Below are 20,875 nucleotides of genomic sequence, written 5' to 3'. Positions count from 1 at the left end.
GACCTTGCGGTCACAGCCATATCTGCTCAAGACCCCTCCTCGTCGCCGGAAAACCTCGATCGAAATGGCTAACTTTCTGAAAAATTTCTTGGACCGGTACAAAGCCGAGCAACCGACGCCGCAGAGCCTGCAGAGGATACAGCGTGACCTGACAGAACTACACGGCGACCCCCCGCCGGGCGTGTTCGCGGCGCCCGAAGAGAATGACATGTCCGTGCTGCACGCCGTCATTGTGGGCTCCTGGGACACTCCTCTCGAAGGCGGCCTCTTCCACGTTGTGCTCAAGTGCCCGCCGGACTACCCGATGCGGCCGCCTCACGCGTTCTTCTTGACCGGAGTCCAGGAGAGGGTGTCGTTTAACGCCCATATCCACGGGGGAAGCATTTGCCTCAGCACACTAGGCACGTATGGCGGAATGAGCTGGAGCCCGGCGCAGACCATCGGCAGCCTACTGGTGTCCATACAGTCCTTGCTGGCCGACGGCGCCGCGGAGCGAATGCGCCATAACACGGTCAGCGTCGCGGTGTGCGGCTCGCTCGAAGGCTGCCTGAAGGAGCCGCCAGCCTCGGATGCGATGCCGCCGGCTCTTAAGAAGCAAGTCCTCAAGTACTTCATCGACAACTACGCCAAGTACGAGGACTCGGTCAAGGCGCGGATCGGTTCCTCCTCGGGAATGCTGTCGTGGCTTACGGGGAACAGCGGTTACGAGTCACTCCTCCAGCGACTTCGTGACATCAAGAAGAAGGTCGACGAAAAGAAGGCGGCTGATGCACAGCAAGATAACGAGTGACGCTCTCTTTTCCGGCGGCGACGCAGAGCAGACAGGCATGGCGCGGTCGAGGAACAAGCGTCAACTCTGCACGGTGGCCACTTAACGCAAAATTAAGTGTTGAACACATACGGCAGGGAGGCGTAATACCGAAAATTAGGCTTCGGCTAGTGCAATAAAATGCAGAGATTTTCTACGAGTGGAATACAACGTTTCTTATATACTTTTTGCTTGTGTGCGTATACAGATCGCAACTGTTACGCGTAGTGGTGATGTATGACGGCGAATTCGCTTTTACCGCATGTTGGTGTGTTTAGATGAGAACAGCCAGATAGGGGTATCGAAAATTGTTTCATGTTCAACGATATTTTTATTTGATAAAGTTAAACACCTTCGTACGTAGTATAACCAAGCTTTTTTTTCTTTCAGCGCACGCCTTTACTTTATGACAAGAAAAAAAGATAACTGAGACACATCTGTCTACCCTTCATTCAGTTACACAATGTACCGACATTGACAAAATCTAAAAAAGGCATCAAAAATTACCTCGTACCTTTCTATAATTCTTTTAAATACCTTTGTTTATGAAAGTAATGTAAACTCAGTTGTCTGCGCAGGCTTGCGCAGTTGTCTGCGCAAGCCTGGATTCTGGAGAACGAGACAACCCAAACGCGGGCGTTTTTGTTGTATCATTCCCTTCTTTTGCGTCTCTTCTTTTGCACGACCAACCTCCTTTCATGATGAATCCCAACTAGCTCAGCGTTGTCGATTTAAACGGGAAAATATACCTTTGTTGCAAATTTTTACGTGTCTTACATAGAACGGGTTGCTTAATAAACTTTTGTATAGCGATCGTCCGTCTCTACTTTCTCTCGTTTCCCGAAGAGCCATGTAGCCATCGAAAGACCCGAGTTCTTTTAATGATTTGCGGGGATAGTCTTCCATGCTCCTCAGAAATCTGGTTCCCTTTGCCTCGGATGCACTATGCCTTGCTCTTTCTTGGTATCGCGCCAGCTCACCCGACTTAAGATGTCTCCACTGCCACTTCGCAAACCCGCTTTCGCTTTTGAGTAAATCTCGTTGTACTCGCGATTTTTGAGCTGTCAACACGTGTATTCCTTGACTCCGCTAAACAGACCTGCCGACACCATGAAAGCTCGTCCCGTCGGGCAAGGAGTCACGTTAAGAGATGCAACATTGCGTCCAGAAGCGTGGCATTCCAGCAGGCGTCACACCATATGAATTGCGAATCGAGTGGGTGATTGAAAGCTGCCAAACCTTTTACAAAGGGCCGAGGCAATATTCATCATTGTCAACATCCACAACACCAACAAAGTGCGCAGCTGCGTAGTGTGCGCATTGCCTTACAGACGCTTAGTGGGTACCTTGCAAGTGTTGGCAACCTCACGTGACCTCTCAAGGGTGTCTCGAGCACCGCGAGCTTCGTGCTCACTTCGTCGTTGCGGCGGTCGCGTGGCTAAGAAAATAAAAAAAGCTCAAATATCACGTGCCCACTCGAAGCAGAAGATAAAAAAAAATTACACCATTTCCCGCTAAAGGAGACCATGAGGCGATGCGAAGCCGGAGCACTTGCACGATCGCGTTCCGTTGGCGTTCTTTGGGCATGGTACCGACCTCGCGTCGTCGAACGCGAAGAGGAACGCTACGCGCGTCTTGTCTTCCCTCTAGCCTGGCCGTTACTCCTCACAGGGCGAGTGGGGAACGCGGTGGGCAGGCGTGCGAGAGAGGGGCAGCGTAGGAGAGTAGAGAGAAGGGGAGGGGACGCGCATGCGCTGGTGCTCATCGCGGCGTTGCGCAGGAGAAAATTTCGGCATGTCTAGCCCGCGTTTCAGAGGAAGAGTGGAAAGGGGGAGGGGAGAGGCGAGAGGGTAAGTGGAGAAGGGGAGGGGAGATGGGAAGTGGAGAGGTTATGCGCATGCGCAGTAAGGGTGGTCACGCCGCACACCACCACCACCACCACCACCACCGGATTGAACTCCGCCATAAGATACTTCGCATCTAAAACTTTGAGGGTGCTTGGGCTCCGCCTTCAAGAACAGAACGCGATAACCTAATCGGGCCCCGTGCACATCGCCTTCGACCATGATCTTAGGAAAGGAACGTTTATGTGCGTAAGATTGGCTGTTTCAAGAGAGAGAGAGAGAGAGAGAGGGAGAGAGAATAAGAATGAAATTTGGAGGACGCTTGAGTTTCGCCTTCAAGAATAAAATGCGATAGCGTAATCGGGCTCGTGTGCATCGCCTTCTCAACCCCCTATACTAGCTTCGGTTCTCGGTGGATGCCTCCACTGTGCCGTAAGCACACGAATGACTGTGCGTGTATAAATGGCCGTTTCAAAGTACCCTAGAATGGCTACTGCAAGTTAAGTGCCCACTACGCCATAATAATTACAAAGGTTTAGAATTTGGGACCCAAGCCACTGGATCCCCAAGCTGTGTTGGGTAGCCTTCTGTTGCGTTCGAAGGAGCAGCACAGTTTGAGAATTGGGTCAAACGCAAACTGCATTGGGTCAAACACACGGGACGCCACACGCGGCAAAATTAAAATTCTGCGACACGCGGGCCATACTGCGTCGTAGCCCGTGCTGAGTCTGCGTCGTCTCGTGGCAACCCAAGACGCCTTGGCGACCCACGCTAGTTTTCAATATTTGGGTCTTGGGACAACGCGAGCGCAAGAACCCAAGAGTGGCATGGGTTCTGCGTATGCGTCCTGGCGGCTCGCAAATTTCTTGGGTCCCCAAGGTCCTTGGGGCCTCAGTTCTAAAACTCTCTACTCCTTTTGCGAGTCAGCGAAGGGCCCGTTACGCGTCCTCAAGGCAACACACGAACCTACGCAGCTATTGGCGGCGAGGACATACCGTGGCGCCGTCTGCCGGAATCTCTCTGTGACGTATAAAACGGCATCACCTGGTACCGAGTGCGCGGAGTGTTCGACGTCGCCAGTGTTCAGCCACGGTTTCTCTCGTTTTGCAAGCGTTGAATGCGCTTGTATTAGCTGTGAAGCAATCAGTGTGTTTGCTAGCAAAGGTTTTTCGTGAGCCAACGCGCTGTCATCGTCGCGTCGTGCACTCTCGACCATGGAGGAAGGAATACGGAGAGGCCCTGACGTCACATTCGTGAAGCCTCCACATCGCAAACACCAGCATTGCCTCCTAGCGAAGGCGCAGCGAAACATTTCGCGATTTCCGTCGCGACGTTTGCAAGCGCATGCGCGCATCGCGAAACTTTGCAGCCTTTCTTTTGTGCGTTTTTCGCCGAGCAAGCGGCGTAGTCGATTCACGCGTGCTGCTCCTTGTGTGTGTTCGTTAGGAAAGCTACGCAATGCCCAGCTGTTGCGTATACCCTGTGCAAATCGCGTGCACTGCGGAAAGTACCGGTTGTCACTTTTCATGTGTACGTACACGTTCGCTTCATTGCTGATCACTAATGCATGGTATATGCATGTGAAGCTCTCGGATGTGCGCTCTATTGCTTCTTACTCGTTGTGTCAACTCAGAACACACGTGAACTTTTGTTTTTGGCGTCTGACGCGCCGTACATAACATGCGCCGAAGGCATCGTACGTTTTTAGAGGCTGTGTCGTTCAACGAAAGGGCAATAAACTTATGTTGTTGTTATCGGACTACGTGATGTATGTATTGTGCGGTGTGCACTCGCTGCGTGCTTGTTGTTGTGTGCGCACTGGAATTACAAACTTTACGTGCACGATCGCGTATACAATACAGCGGTGTCCTCTTTTCGACGTGAAGTTACGTCAACTATAGGTTGGCGTTGCGTCAAATAGCTGCAACGCTCACTCCATATACACGAACAAAGAACCGCTAATCCGGCAACAGATCGGGAAATCGGGCTACGAGAAAGGGAAAGCCTAACGCCCAGCAGAACGCGTAAGTCACTGCTGGGTGAGTTCGAATACGATGGTGCAGGGTCTGAATGTTTTTGATCACGGCACGTACCGGTATTCTGTACTGTTGCACAAAAACGCTCCACGAAGAATTTCAGCACGCAGCGCTCGGGCCTGCCACGCACGAACAGCCTGGTAAACGTCTGCTTGCAACATTTTACTGCGTGCGAACCGCACAATACGCGCTAAGTTTACGCCGGGACTACAAATCTGCGCAGAAGCTAATCACCGCGGAGAGCACGCCGCGGGGCGTCTGCTGTTTTGTTTGCCCCATACCGGTTTGTTTGCCCCATAAATCTGACGTCACTTCCGCCACACTTTTCGCAATGCATTGAAATACGATAGGGCCTCTCCTTAGTATTCCTTCCTCCATGCTCTCGACGGAGCGAGTGCGCGCGGAGCCTTGGACACCGAACGTGAAGAGGCCACTCTTGTAAAAGGTGAGTTTCGTAATTTACCTAATAATCTGTAACTCGAAGCATCCTCGCATCTCGTGTACATTAATGTTTACTGAGGCAAGCGCGGCATCGCGCACCTATCTCTTGCTTTTGCGTGGAAGTTGCGCGGCCGAGAGGTACCGTTTCGATCGGCGCGGACTGGCCCCTTGTTTTCAGCGCGTAATCAAATGGCCGAGTGCAAACGATGCTTCGACATTGGTTATTACATTCGCGAGACCTTTCGTAAAGGTAGCCATAAGTTATTCTGCCGCAATAACAGTAATTTCCACAACGCTCGTGGTGAGTGCGGCTTACCCCTTTAGCCAGAACTTTTGCCGGACGAGGATTTATAACAGATATACTTTAATAAGTGGAAGTTCAACCGCATATATTTTTGTCTCCTTTATCCACGCTTCCGCTTCGTGTGCTTCTCTGCGAGGGGTACAGTGACTGATGTGATATCATGTCAGCACGTGTGAATCGCTTGTTCGATTACTAATTACAATTACCGTATCTCGTTTTCTCTGGCATCAACGAGTTCGTTGACCAGCAGTTCAGCACATCGCGGCTGCTAACGGAAGGAGAGGCAGTCTATGAGGCCGACCGCGTCCGAATATGCAGCGTAGAAGAACAACATCGAGACAAAGTCACTGTCACCGCCTTTGTGCCGAGCGCCTTCCCGCGACGCTCGGTGTGTTTTGGACGGTCCAAGGGCTGGACAGGAAGGTTCTGCGACGGCACTGCTTCGGGAACCAGGCACCGTCTTTTCCAGCCTGGAGTGAATAAACGTCGTAAATTCATGTGTGTACAGTCACGGAAAGTCTCACGTAGCACTTACCGAACATTTTAGCAATTTCAGCTCCAACGCAGTACACAAATCTTCTTCGTGAAAGTGTTTGCTACACACGCGATAATGGATGCTGGGTTGCTTCCCCATTCTAAGCTTTATCAACCACGCATCTCGCTGCTTCTTGGTTTTGGGATATGCGTGGAAACTCACACCGGGCTCGGTCGAATACGTTCGGCACTGCGGCACAGAGCAATAGACCATACTGAACAAAAAAACAAAGCTTCAACCTCGGGCATAAGGTGCAGCGAGCAGCGTTGGCAAAGCTTTCGGCGGCAAAGGAGAGTCACGTGATGGCGTTTACCACGCCATAGCGATAGCGGCGCCGGTCTCTCCTGTGGTGGCCCTCGAGGCCAATAGTGTACTAGAATTTTAGTACACTATATACGCAACTGTTCGCATTGTTGATGCTTTTGCTGCTGATGATGATCAAATATGTCTCAGCGCTTTGTAATGTTGGGCCTTTGAAACGCCCACTCGTTGCGCAATTCACATGTTTTGACGCCTGGCGCGATTCTACGCTTCTGCCACGCGATATTAGATGCGTTAAGCAGACTCCGTCCACTACACGACATTCATATAGCGTATTTTCCCTCAGCGTTTCCAGCGAATAGCGTGGCGCGGTGGTAGAACAGCTGCTTGTCACGCAGACGGCATGGGTTCGATTCTCACTGGAACCCGGAGATTTCTACTGTTTATTTTATTTGCATCATTCTCGATTTTTCTGTGGCCAAGATGATGACATTTCGCTCACAACCAGCGACGCCGTCACCGACGCCGGAATTTCTGCGAAACGAGCTCATTAACGCTATCGCGTTAGAAGAACGGCAGGGAGGTTAAACAGGGCTGAGACCGCTAGGCTACATTGCACTAAGGAAGGGAGGAGTGGGAAGGAAAGTTATAGAGGAGGAAAGAAAAGTAACTGTTTCAGCCGACATAAGAGTTTCGTGTTTGTTATCGCAGACAGTGAATCAGTCCAGAATCCTTGAGAAAACGCAACAGCGCTTTCGTTGCCTTTTGGGCTGTTTGAAACTATCCTAGAATGCCTACTGGATGTATAGTTGCGAAGTGCCCGCTACTAAATAATTCCTTCTTTTAAAAATTGGTGAAGTACTCACTACGCGTCCGTATGTGCCACGCGCACCTGCGCATCTGGATACCTTGCAATCGTCGGCAGCTTTAAATCACTCACTCGCTGCGCAGCTCACATGTTTTAACGCCTGGTGCGGTTCTAAGATTCTGCCACGCAATATTACATGCGTTAAGCAGGCTCCTCCCACCCACTACATGACATTTTACAGCGTTTTTCACGAAAGCAGTTTCCACCAGTGGCGTGGCTCCGTGGTAGAATACATGCTTGCCACCTAGAATGCCTGGGTTTGTTTCTCACCCGGACCGAGCATTCTTATTGTGGATTTATTTGCACCTATCTCGCATTTTCGTTCACGGACAACACCGATTTCCGCTCACAACCAACTACGCCGGCGTCGACACCGACACCGGAACTTCTGCGAAGCGAGCTCCTTAACGCTGTCGCATTAAAATATGCCTTCTTCAAATTATGAGCTAAATGATGACGAAGCCTTGGCCAATCACTCAGAGTGGGTATGTGCCATAGTGATGAGGAAACATACAAATAAACAAGATGACGGCAGTGGAAGGCGGAAAGGCTCTTGCCTGAATGTCTCTTAGGAAGAACCTAAGGACCACGGCAATTTTCTCGTCGAACTTTATTCCTCATCTTCCGCCTTGAATGCGGGAACGTTTGCGATTAGTGTACAATAAATATAGAAAGACACCGAGAGAAAGCTACGAGGAGAAGCCAACCAGAAGAGCATCCGGTTTACTATCCCATTATGGGTATATAAGGACATGGCGACTGGATAGCTTTGCCTTTGTGGCGTACAGTGCAGTGGAAAGAGAAAGCTTAGTAGCCTGACAGGATGTCTCATGGAGTGCTACACGCGTTCACTAAGACAGACGCAGCGTAATGAAGAAGTGTCACACTCTTCGAGGTTAGTATGTCCGAGTGTCACCGTCACTTGGTGTTTATTCCTTACTGCGCAGCGTTTGCACATGCGAAATTTCTGTTTACGGCGTTTTCTTTGTCCTCCAGAAGGTTCTTCTATTCTTGCTCTCTAGCCTGCTCCCTTGCCCATGGCGCTGAACCATGATCTCTTATGGGCTGCAGGTGACAGCACCACCTTTAATTTTATAATGAGAACCAGTCCACCCCCACATCCCTTCTTGGTGACAACATATCTTTCATGCTCCTCCATTTGCGTACGATGAAAAAAATTGACAACAGTGCAGAGCGCGCGACAGATTAAGAACATGTACGACGACTCTTAACCAAATTAAGTGTCTGAACGAGACCAGTAGTGCCTCCAAGGCAGTTTCAAAGTGATTTATCCTATATATGACATGCGCATGCATCCTTGGTCCATGGGCTACAAACATCTCTTACCACAACGGATTACTCTTTTTATGTATGTCCAGCTCTGACGTTAAGGTCCTTCCCTCTTTCTTAGTAGCCTGCAACCGCAGATTGAGTGGCATATGTTTTCCCGGCGTACGTGGATTACACGAAGGACAGTTACAGCGGCGACCTCATTCGTTCGGTTTCAGATAGGAGATGTCTACCAGTCGCGAGATTAAACCGAATCCGGTATGGCAATGTTAGATCGCTTCGCGTGGAGCCGCATGGTCTGCGAAGCTTGCCCATGGAATCGCAAGTAAATACACGAGCACACTACTCTGCTGAGCCACTCCGACTACGCGCGGCGAGAAGAGGTGTGCGATTATTCGACAATTACGAATCGAATAGCGTTCGATTCGATTCCGTACTCGAATCGAATAGTGCGTATTAAAAATATGTAGTATTTTTCGAATATTTTTCGAATAATAAGTACTGATGAAAAAATATTGGAGAAGCTTGCACTAAGCCGCACAAGGCTAGAAACAGCGAATCTGGACGATACTCAAGACTAATCTGGTTGTTTCTAGGTTGTTTCTAGGCCTTAGCAAGGTGACGCAGGTTGTTTCTAGGTTGCTTCTAGGTCGTTGTTAGGCTTTAGCTAGGGACACGGACGTCGAAACTGCAGAGACAGACCCTTGCGCTGAAGCCAAGCGTTCGCACCTCTCATAGATCTACGGGCACGTCGTCGTTAGCGTAGGCCTTCCATCGCTTCGGGGTCTTCTCGCAGCCGCCGTTGCCTATCCCGTTCCCTAGCATTCTCTCGTCGTGCGCATTCGGGGTCTTCAGCTCGCCGTCGTCGCTTCGCAGCCATTTGTTCCCAACCACGCAGCCCAAGGTTTTACGGGACTGACGACACTATCTTGATTAGAGGATGAAGGCGCTTTTGCTTAAAACTCCAGTGTCGCCAAAGCGACAGAGTCATCAGTCCACTATCTTCATCATGACATTCATGATTACTCATGAAAATTGTTTAACATTTTTATGACAGTTTTATTTAAGAGCTGTTGACAAAGTGCCACCTTGAGTAGTATAGTCACTCCTGTATTTCAACCTGCAGTTACAGTATACAGGGTGTCCCAGCTATCACGCAGCACGATTTAAAAAAAGAGGAACGGCGTTACGCGAATCAAACCTACAGCATATTGTTCCTAGTACACTAGAGTAGCCACTGCTATTTTTTTCGTTAATGAGGTTTAATTAATTAGTCATTATTATATTTCTAACTCGACAAGTACTCGCCTAATTGTCAAAATGCCAATGAGGCGTATGTAGGCATGTTCAAATGGCCTCTAACTGCGCTACTTTCAACAACGTGCTAATTGCGCGCTCATTTATTTCCGCCTGATCAAGAAAGCCCGCGAAATATGAAAAGTGACACGTGACTAAAGTGTTGCGCGCGTCGGGAATCAGCGCCCTCAAACAGGCTCCCTATGAGGCAGACAGTATCAAGGAAAAAATGCAGAAAGAAAAAAAAACGTATCGCCCTATCTGCCACTCCCCGGCCTAGAAACGCACCGCTTGGTTTTACAGAGTCAGGCCGTAATCGGAACACCTGCCGCGTTATCAATGAGAACAGTCGGCCGTGAGATATGGATGATTGCGGCGTACTATCGAACGGATTGAATTCCAGCGAAATTGCACGCATATCGCTGGCGCCCGACCTGTACCCTTGCCAAAATGCGGAACGCTGTCTTTCGCAACAGGCAACAGGCAAAGCGGTTGTTTGCAGTAAGCTTAATTGAGGGCGCTGGTTTCCTTTGCGGGTGGGAGCGTAGTCACGTGTTATTTTTCATATTTAGCGGGCTTTCTTTATCAGCCGGAAAAAATGAGCGCGCAATTAGCACGTTGTTGAAAGTAGCGCAGTTAGATGCCATTTAAACATGCCTACATACGCCTCATTGACATTTTGACAATTAGGCGAGTACTTGTCGAGTTAGAAATATAATTATGACTAATTAATTAAACCTCATTAACGAAAAAAATAGCAGTGGCTACTCTAGTGTACTAGGAACAATATGCTGCAGGTTTGATTCGCGTAACGCCGTTCCTCTTTTTTTTAAATCGTGCTGCGTGATAGCTGGGAAACCCTGTATATCTAAGGCTATACAGTAAAAGCTGGTTAATTCGACCCCCGTTAATTCAGAAAATCGGATAATTCGGACATGTTCTCTGGTCCCGACAAGCATATGTATTGTTTAATGGCATCAAACTCTCACTAATTCGGCCGTATTTGTCCGCAACGCGGTTAATTCGGACGATCCTCGGAGCGCGCCAAGAACCAAGCGCCGCAGACGTGCGACGCAAAGGAGCGAAAACGGCTTTCGCGAACAACCAAAACATCCGCGGGCCTTTCAGAAAGGCGTGGTCGCCATCCACAACCTTGCCACATTCGCGTTTCTGGCGAGAAGCAGTGCAGTGGCAGCGACAAACTTGCTTCGTTAAAAGTAAGGCGATGCATGGTTTCGACGCTTTTCTTTGCCAGATGTGTCACCACTGGCGAATTATTAAGGCCTGCGCCATTGTTCATCTCCAGTCATCGTCACATCTATGCGCAGATACATTTCTACAAGCCAAGTTCGAATATTGAGGCTTCTTATCGTCGCTATGTGTGCCACAACCTTAGAGTTTTGAAGGCTTGACCGGACGCGTTCCTTCGTGGACCGTGATTCTCGCAAAAATTGGGGGACGCTTAAGCTTCGCCTTTAAGAGTTGAACGCGATAGCGATATCCTGCCCCTAGTGCGCACTTCGAACACTACGAGTGTTTAACAGAATGCGCGCAATAAGGTGTGTGCCTTATGTAATGGGTAGCATGCTTTAAATCAGGAGCAATTATGCGCGAGAACCTTTTTCGAGGCTGCGATGCACCCACTACGTGGTCTTAAGGGTATACGCGCAGTCAGGGCTGGGCAAAGATACTTTGAAATTGTATCGCGATACGATACAAGATACTCAGGCAAGAAGTATTTGAGATACAGATACAAGATACTTCCGGAATAATTGTATCCGATACGATACTTCCCAATTGTATCTTAAGATACTTCGATACATTTGCATTTGCTATTATAAATCTATATTATGAAGCAGCAAAGGCCTATGTAGAAATGTGTTTATTTGAAAATTTCTTAATTGCAACCAGCTTTGCTTAATTTTAATAAAATACCCTATTGTATCACAAGATACTAACTTTCTTGCTCAAGGTATGTTAGTTTCATTCCTAAACAACTTATTGGGATTTGTTTGGCTGCTCAACATGACAGCTCTTTAACCGCTGCGCTATTAGTGGTTTTTGCTTCACACTTCTGCAACTTATGGTTGTCGTGGCTCTACTTGTCGACTAGTTAGCAGGTTGCCATCTACTTGCAAGAACCTTATTAAGATGCCTCCGCACGATGGCGCAAATACCGCTGTGCAGTCTTACCTTGTCCGCAAGCGTATTTTCGCTTTTGTAATACCGCATCCACCAACAGGTGTAGCGCAGCAACAACGCTGGTAGCGATATTGTTTGTGACGCATCGTGTGAAGACGATGAACTATATAATCGCGCAATAATTGAGGACATAAAACTGCAGTGATTTTTCATATTTGACTTATCTGCTGGCGTAAAGCGTTCGCTGGGAACATATTCACTCACGTGCAATCTTTTACCGTTTCTTCTTCGAGAGAACCTGAGCCGCCAGGAAACGTCTCAGACGTGTTCTAGAGGCACAAAGCGCCACCGGATATGACTGCTATTACTTCTCGCTCTGCTTACCTGCAGATCTGTAACAATAAGAATACTTTAAGGTGACCTAAACAAAAGAAAATCAATACATTTATGTCAAATAGCAAGGTGGTTCCATACTAAACAATCAAAGTGAATAAGTATATGGTATTTCACGTAAGTTGAACCAAATATGAAAAAAAGAAAACAAGTGGTTAACTGCCGCTGAATGAAACCAAAGGTATTTGGTGTACCGTCAGGTGGTGCTCGTTATGGCATGTTTTGTCATAAGCTTAACTGGTAAATAAATAAGGTCAATTATGCGACATTTTTAATATCCACTTTTGGGCCGACTGTGTTCGACACATCGTAGAGCGCATTTAAAAACGACCGATCCATTTTTTCTTGACAGCGTACATGCTGCGTGGTGAATATTTGCGGGCTTTTAAAGAAATCCCGCGAAATATGAGATAAAACTACGTTCACAGAGAATAAAAAATAAGAATAAAGCAGAGGACGTTTTTTTACAAAAGACATATAACAATAAACAGACGGGAGAAAAAGATTGCGCAAAGATTGCACTAAGCGGAGCAAAGCTCGATACACAGCGAAGCTGATCGGTCTCACGCATATTTATTCTGTATCTATAAGCAGAACATCGCAGTAGCGAGGTTGAACTTGGCTGTAGCGAGGCTTGAATTTGACTTGAACTTGCCTTTAGCGAGGTTGAACTTGGCTTGAACCTGGCTGTAACGTTGCTGAACTTTTGCTTTAATGGCTTGAACTGTTGCTTGAACTTGGCTGTAGCGGGGATGAACTTTGCTGTTACGGCGCATGAGACCGATCAGCTTATGGCTATAGACCAGTCTTCGTCTTTCGAGTAGACTAGCAGGCGGCATCGGGCGCAAGCTTCCATCGTCGTTGACGTAGGCCTACCAGTCTTCGTCTTTCGAGTAGACGAGCGGGAGGGCATCGGGCGCCTTCCATCGTCGTTGGCGTAGGCCTTCCATCGCTTCAGGGTCTTCTAGAAGCTACCGTTTCCTTTCCTGTTACCTAGTATTGTCTCGTTGTACGTACTCGGGGTCTTCGGATCGCCGCCGTCGCTTCGCAGCCATTTGTTGGGCTAACTGTTGCCTTCTTCATTTTTAGGGCACCAGTTGTGAGTCGGGGTATTTACCCTATTTCTGTGGCACATGCCCGTCTATGATGATGATAGTATTTTGGTTCGTCGGAGAAGGAACTATTTGCTAAGCAGCTTCGCTGTTAAAACTATGCAGAGCACTAGGTAATGTATGGGATGCAAACGGAGGACAGCAAAGAAAGCACATAACAATCAAATTATCATTAAAAGAACTTCTCTAACAATTTAACAGGAAGAGCAAAGACACAGCACATCAAAATATTCCCTGTTACGTAAATGCCCGTTCTAATTGCATCTAACGTCGGCACCGATAGAGGGACGGTCGTTAGAATATCCTTTGCATGTAAGTCAATCTCACTGTACTTATGCAAGTCAAGCTTACATCCACGAGATCTTTCAAATCGCTGATGTGTGAAAGCCGAGAGACGCAAAGCAGCCCCATTCTTGCATTCTTGAGACTTTGCAACGAAGCACCACGCAAGAGATAGCGACAGTATAGCGGCATCAGAATTTGTGCGAAAGACGCCGCACGCATTGGAGTACGCAGCAGAGTGCAGTGGCTATGAACAAGTGTCATGACATCAACACAACTAAAGAGAAAGAAAACATCTAGGAAAAAAAAAGGTAGGCTGCGCGTAATGTCCGCACGCTTGTTTTTGTCGAGATGGCTCGAGCGCCATCACGTGACTCTGCTCCACCAATAGGGACGCTTAAACCTCATCACCTGTGCTCGCTGGAGCGCTCTGGCGGAAATATACAAGAATGTAACTGTCGTTAGTTTTATTCAGGTGGCTTAGTGGCAACAATATCAGCTTGACAACCGGAATTCCGATCGACGTTTATTGTTTCGCACGGTGGTGCTTTTATGATAGTATCTTGTATCTTAAGATACACGATACATTGCTGAATGTATCGGAAATACAGATACAGATACTCGTTTTGCGAGGCGTATCGCGATACAGATACAAGTTACCCAAAGAGTATCTAAGATAGTATCTAAGATACATGTATCTTCGATACTGCCCAGCACTGCGCGCAGTAATATGTGTGCCTTTTGTAATGGGTGGCTGTCTTTGAACCACCAAGTCGTTATGATATTGACGTGATGTGACTCCCGATGGCAATGTACGCTTGTACCACGCAATATTACTGCGCTATTACATCTCGTACTGTGACACCTGTATACAGGACGCGTATTTTTGGGAAGCATCAAAGTTACTTTCAGTGCAGCTCCAAGCAGAGGCGTGGCTGTGTGGTAGAACACCTAACAAAGCAGAAAACTGGGCGAGTTGGTATGTATTCATCGTCACTGGATAGCGCGCACTTACAACGGGGACAAAGGGAGAAGAACACGACAACACAAGCAGGTAGAACACCTGCTTGCCACGCAGACGGCCTGGGTTCGATTCTCGCTCGGACCCAACATTTTTATTATTTATTTTATTTGCAGCTTTTTCGATTTTTCGGTCACGGACAAGATGATGATTTTTCGCTCACAACCAACGGTGCCGGCGCCGACGCCGACGCCGGAATTTCTGCAGTACGAGCTCTTTAACGCTATCGCGTTAAAAGCGCTACCGTCAACAAAGACAGCAGACTCTCCGGGTAGCCGCATTTCTTCAGCTTCTGAACTTAGTTGAGACCCATACATTCTAGTGACCCAGTGGTGTCAGAAGCGAACTATGATATAGGACATTTCTCAAGGCACCACAGACAAATAGCCCGCTCCATAATCTTTGAGTAATTGGATGAAAATGATTTTTTTTCTTGTATCCTCAAGACTATGGCACATACTCACTCTGGGGTTCGGCCAAGACTGCGTATCGTAACATTTCGATGATAACTTCAAGAATGCTCAAAATGGCAGAAGAAGCTTCTTCTTCGCACGTGTTTTGGGAGCGAAGAAGAAGATCAAGAGGAGGACGAAGGCAGCATGTGCCGGTTCGTGATGACTGTAATTTTTGTACACAGCCGACAGAATTTCTCTGAGCTTAAACAGATCCGATGTTAAAATATTTTAATGTGCATTTTACTTTTTCTCCTTTGGTTTCTTGCGATTTACCTAGAGAGTAGCACGTTTCGCACAACCAGCCGATTCTTTGCACATCCCACGTTGTGGGCATCTGCCATACTTAACGTCTTCTTCGTCGATCGCCGCGGCCATTGGTGACATCGCGGCCACCGCCATATCTGCTCAAGACCCCTCCTCGTCGCCGGAAAAGCTCGATCGAAATGGCCAACTTGCTGAAAGCTTTCTTGGACAGGTACAAAGCCGAGGAGCCGACGCCTCAGGGCCTGCAGAGGATACAGCGTGACCTGGCAGAGCTGCACGCCGACCCCCCGCCGGGCGTGTTCGCGGCGCCCGAAGAGAACGACATGTCCGTGCTGCACGCCGTCATCGTGGGTTCCTGGGACACTCCTCTCGAAGGCGGCCTCTTCCACGTGGTGCTCAAGTGCCCGCCCGACTACCCGATGCGGCCGCCTCACGCGTTCTTCTTGACCGGAGTGCAGGAGGGGGTGTCGTTTAACCTACACATCGGTCGGGGCCACATTTGCCTCAGCACACTAGGCACGTATGGCGGAATGAGTTGGAGCCCGGCGCAGACCATCGGCAGCCTGCTGGTGTCCATACAGTCCTTGCTTTCCGACGGCGCCGCGGAGCGAATGCGCCATAACACGGTCAGCATCGCGGTGTGCGGCACGCTCGAAGGCTGCCTGAAGGAGCCGCCAGCCTCGGATGCGATGCCGCCGGCTCTGAAGAAGCAAGTCCTCAAGTACTTCGTCGACAACTACGCCAAATACGAGGACTCGGTCAAGGCGAGGATCGGTTCCTCCTCGGGAATGTTGTCGTCGCTTACGGGGAACAGCAGTTACGAGCCACTCCTCCAGCGACTTCGTGACATCAAGAAGAAGGTCGACGAAGAGAAGGCGGCCGATGGACAGCAAAATGACGAGTGAGGCTCCCTTTCCGGCGGTGACGCAGAGAAGACAGGCGTGACGTGAGGGAGGAACAAGGTTCAACTCTGCGCGATGGCCACTAAACGCAAAATTAAGGATTGTTGAAGCAACATGAACACATTTGGCAGGGAGGCGTCTATACTCCAAATTAGGCGGCGACGATTGCATTAAAATGCAGATAGTTTCTATAAGTGGAGTAATTGTTGTCTTGTTCCCTTCTCTTGCGCTTTTCTACGCCTTACCTCCTTTCATGATGAATCCTAACCAACTAGCTCAACTTGGTCGTTTTATGCTACAAAAGGTACCTTTCGTGCAATTTGTGACGCGTCTTAAGTAAAACGCGCTTCTTATTAAATTTGTGTAGCGACCGTCCGTCTCTGCCTTCTCTCGTTTCCCGGAGAGCCATGTGGCCGTCGAAAGACCTTGGTTCCTTTAGTGATTTATGGGGAATTTCTTCCTCCTCCTCAGTAAGCCAGTTCCCCTGGCCTTGGGGGACATTACGCCTCGCTCTTTCCTGCTATCGCGGCAGCTCACCTGACACTAAGGTGCTTCCACTGCCATTTGGCAAACCTGTTTTACAGCGAAGGCTGTCATGAGATCCCAACGACAGCCGATTTTGGTGGTATAGTTGTCCGCCGCCGCCGTTGTCCGCAACCGATATCGCGCGAGCTGAGCACAAAAATATCCAGGGTCGACAGGGACTTGAACACGGGCCCTCTGCGTGGCAGTCGAGTATTCTGCCACAGAGCTACGCCGGTGCTTGAAACTCATTTGCAAAAAGACCCTATACAGGCGTCATGTCGGGCAAAAAATCAAGGGCCCCTAAACCACCCAGAGGTCGAAATTTAGTTGTATTGTTGCAGTTGTGAGCGAGTCTACAACGAACACGTAGCCGTGAGAATTTTTCGAAGTGGTGCCGTAATAGCGGAGTTACATGTGTTTGATGATACAAAAGAGGCCCTCGCACGTTTCGCTCTTTCCTTCGCTATGCTCCGTTCGTCGTCTCGTCCCTCCTCCTGGCCGAGTGCTTCTCCTCCCTGTGGGTGGAGGAAGAGCGGTGAGTCCACGTACCCGTGAGCGGACAAACAGGTATTGTGGATGACGAGTAGATGAAAATGTTGACGTCGCTGCGAACAATGAGGGACCGAACACTAGCGAAAGGTCCGGAGATGAGAAGGGATTGTTCCTTGGAATTTGTAGGGCGCCCGCGGCTCGTAGCGCTGCCGCGTTTGACATTGTTGATCGTAACGGCATTCCGAACTCGATGCGCGCGTTTACTGGAAATGTTAAAAAATTATCGGAGGTGGCTTAGGGACCCTTTAATATACGTAATATAGCGTGGTAGAAGAGTTAAACAACCGTGAGGCATCACACCATGCGAAATTAGGTAACGAGTGGATTGTTTAATGCTTCGAGCCCATTACAAAGGGCGCAGCCATATTTCTTCATCGTCAGCAACTACGGCATCAACAAAATGCTCCCAACCCATTGCAAAGGGCCCACCATAATTATTCATCAGCCATAGCATCAACAAAGTGCACATAATACCTTACAGGTGTGCAGCGGGTACCTCGCTTCTCCGCAGAATGACGATTAATGACATAGTGGGTGCTCCCCTACTTCACAAAAATTATGATTTATGACGTAGTAGGCACTTTGCAGGTGTGTTTGTATTAGTAGTCCCAAGAGAGTTTACATCTACTGGCGTCTATGTCCATCTTTGACGCTAAAGCCCTTCCATCTTTCTTAGTAGCCTGCAAGCGTAGATTGAGTGGGATATTTCTTCATGGCGTACGTTGATTGCACGAAGGACACTTGCAGCGGCGACCTAATTCGTTCGGTTTCAAATAGGAAGTGTCTAGCGGTCGCTACAATTAACCGGTTCTGGCGTGGGCATGCTGGATCGCTCCGCTTGAGACGATATTGCGTGCGAAGCTTGCTCATGGAGTCGTAAGTACATACAGGTGCGCACAAGGGCATAAGTGTGCGCACAGGGACTAGGGAAGAAGGAGGCGGCCACCCTCCCTATAATCATCTAATGAGGGTGCTAAGCCTGTCCCATACGTTTACTCTGTCGGAGTTGTGGCGTCATTGCTAAGCGTAGGGTTACGGTCACGTAGGTTTCAGACAATAATGGCGGCCGAGAACCCCTAGTATTCCATTCCAGGAACTGTTTACTTACCGCCGCTACCCGTGGAAAGCTGCCGTTGCCCACGAGGAGCACGTCATCGCTTAATTTTAACAGCGGAGCTGGTAAAAGCTTGGAGAAAGTCCGTTAGTCGCAACCAATAGTTATCATCATCACAAACCGGTACGCACTCTCTTCGTCCTTTTCTTCCTCTTCGTCCTCTTCTGCTCCGCTCCCAGAACACGTGCGCCGATGTGTCCGGCGTGGGATGCAATAACCCTGCTAGGCGGAGAGCTTGTACAGAGAGGGAGATAGAGAGAGAGAGAGAGAAAGATAGGAAGAAAGAAACAGAGAATAGAAAAAGAAGGGGAAGAAAGACAGAAAGAAATAGACAGAGAGAGAATGAGATACAAAGAAACAGACACAAAAGGGGATAGAAAAAACAGAGCAAGACGGAAAAAGAAAAGAGAGAAAGAGAGAGATAGAAGTAGAGCGAGAAAGAGAGAAAAAAGAAAACGTGAGAACTACAGAGAGAGAGAGAGAGAAAGGAATAGATAGAGACAGAAAGAAATAGAAAAAAACAGAGACAAAAAAAGAGATAGAAAGAAATAGATAGAGACAGAAAGAAAGAAATAGAAAAAAAAACAAGAAGGAGATAGAAAGAACAGAGAGAAGAGACGAAGAAATAAAGAGAGAAATAAAGAGAAACAGGGAAGGCTGTCCGGCTCCGCTTCAGGATTGGCACCACTAGTGAGAAAGTGCCTTAATTTTTTTTTTTCATTTTTGCATTCATCTCGAAGGTTGTTTTCTTTCGGACTCGAGAGGGGGGGGGGGGGCTGCGGTCACACTTGGCCCCTCCTAATGGAGCGCCCTGCGCATGCCTATGTACAGGGGCACACTACCGTTCTGAGCCACTTCGACTGCGAGAGCCACACGAACACAGGAGGCGATTCGTCACTCAAAGGGAAAAGTATCTGGAGTGGCTCTGAATGTATAGTGTGCTGAACCCTTGCACGCTACTATGCAGTGAGAAGGCGACCACGGCATAGCAAATTCTGTGCTGCATACAACAGGCTTCCATGTGCGACGATGTTCGCACGCTCCAAGCCTTGAACTAACTGCGTTGCAAACCGCTGTATTGGTGCTTCCTGCGAAGCAGTTCAGATGTTTAGGAACCAGAAGACTGTAGAGGCCAGCTCTAATATACTCGCTGCCAAACATTCATAACGACAGCGCGAGAATATGTGGGGTCTTCAGCGACAAAAAAACCAGAGTGGCACCGCTGTTTCCAACGATCTCCGCGGGAGCTCTGCATGGTTATGCAACGGGGACACGAAGAGGAAACGTCCCACGTGGAGCAGCCTGTTATTCTGTTACGCCGACAAACCACGGGGTGCCACAGTCAGCCGAAAAAAAGGCACCGCCGTTGCGGTGGTGACAATGCTTATATAAACTTCCGTGTTTTCTCATGCAATCGTGAGAAGTTAACAAGTTTGATCAATGTCTATAGTAACACGAGCAATAACAGGTTTCGAGAGAGAGAGAGAGCGAAAAAAACTTTATTAGAATATCAGTCATTGGACGTCAGGAGGAAGTCCACCTTCCCCGTCGCCACTGGCCGTTAGATAGATAGATAGATAGATAGATAGATAGATAGATAGATAGATAGATAGATAGATAGATAGATAGATAGATAGATAGATAGATAGATAGATAGATAGATAGATAGATAGATAGATAGATAGATAGATAGATAGATAGATAGATAGATAGATAGATAGATAGATAGATAGATAGATAGATAGATAGATAGATAGATAGATAGATAGATAGATAGATAGATAGATAGATAGATAGATAGATCACCATCCAAATATAGCTAAGATTGATTGGGCTTGACACATTCACCGCCACTAGGGGTGTGCGAATATTCGAAAATTTCGAATAGGGAATCGAATAGCATTCTATTCGATTCGGTACTCGAATCGAATAGTACATATTCGAAATACCGAATATTTTCCGAATAGTTTTCGAATAATCAGCGCCGACGGGAGAACGCGAAAACAACTAAATTCTGGAACAGCCAACGATCATTTTTCTTCTTTAATCACTAAATTACCAATGTGCATGCAGCCCAAGATTTTACGAGACTACCGACGCTATATTGATTACCGGATGAAGGTGTTTTTTTCTGAAAACTCCACTCTTACTTAATTTTTACTATGCTGCACCTGCATCGCATTACCCAGTTCGTGTCTTCGTCTTGTAATAACTGAAGGTGGGGACTGCGGCTACATTCAGCTCCACGAATTACAAGAGACGCAAGTGGTGTGTTTACATAAATATTTCTTGCAGATACAGCTTTCAACAGTGATGTTCACACGCTTTCGGTGCCGAGCCCCATGTTGTAATGACAGGTTTATCCGTTTTATTACAGCCTTAGCTGTATGCGTGGCGTTCGGTTAAAAACTGATTAGTTTCTGTGTCTCA

At 48.1% G+C, this 20,875-nt stretch overlaps 2 protein-coding genes across 2 annotated transcripts; both read left to right on the top strand.

Annotated features, from left to right (window-relative positions):
• The first annotated feature begins 64 nt into the window (after positions 1–64).
• LOC119385726 (ubiquitin-conjugating enzyme E2 Z) lies at positions 65–790 on the top strand. The gene has a single exon (XM_037653116.1). The coding sequence runs from the start codon at positions 65–67 to the stop codon at positions 788–790; it is 726 nt and encodes a 241-aa protein (XP_037509044.1).
• Positions 791–15,531: 14,741 nt separating this feature from the next.
• On the top strand, positions 15,532–16,257 carry LOC119385725 (ubiquitin-conjugating enzyme E2 Z). The gene has a single exon (XM_037653115.1). The coding sequence runs from the start codon at positions 15,532–15,534 to the stop codon at positions 16,255–16,257; it is 726 nt and encodes a 241-aa protein (XP_037509043.1).
• Positions 16,258–20,875: the final 4,618 nt, after the last annotated feature.

Source organism: Rhipicephalus sanguineus, chromosome 3 (assembly GCF_013339695.2).
Source record: "Rhipicephalus sanguineus isolate Rsan-2018 chromosome 3, BIME_Rsan_1.4, whole genome shotgun sequence".
Taxonomy (NCBI): domain Eukaryota; kingdom Metazoa; phylum Arthropoda; class Arachnida; order Ixodida; family Ixodidae; genus Rhipicephalus; species Rhipicephalus sanguineus.
This window is presented reverse-complemented; position numbering and strand designations above follow the sequence as displayed.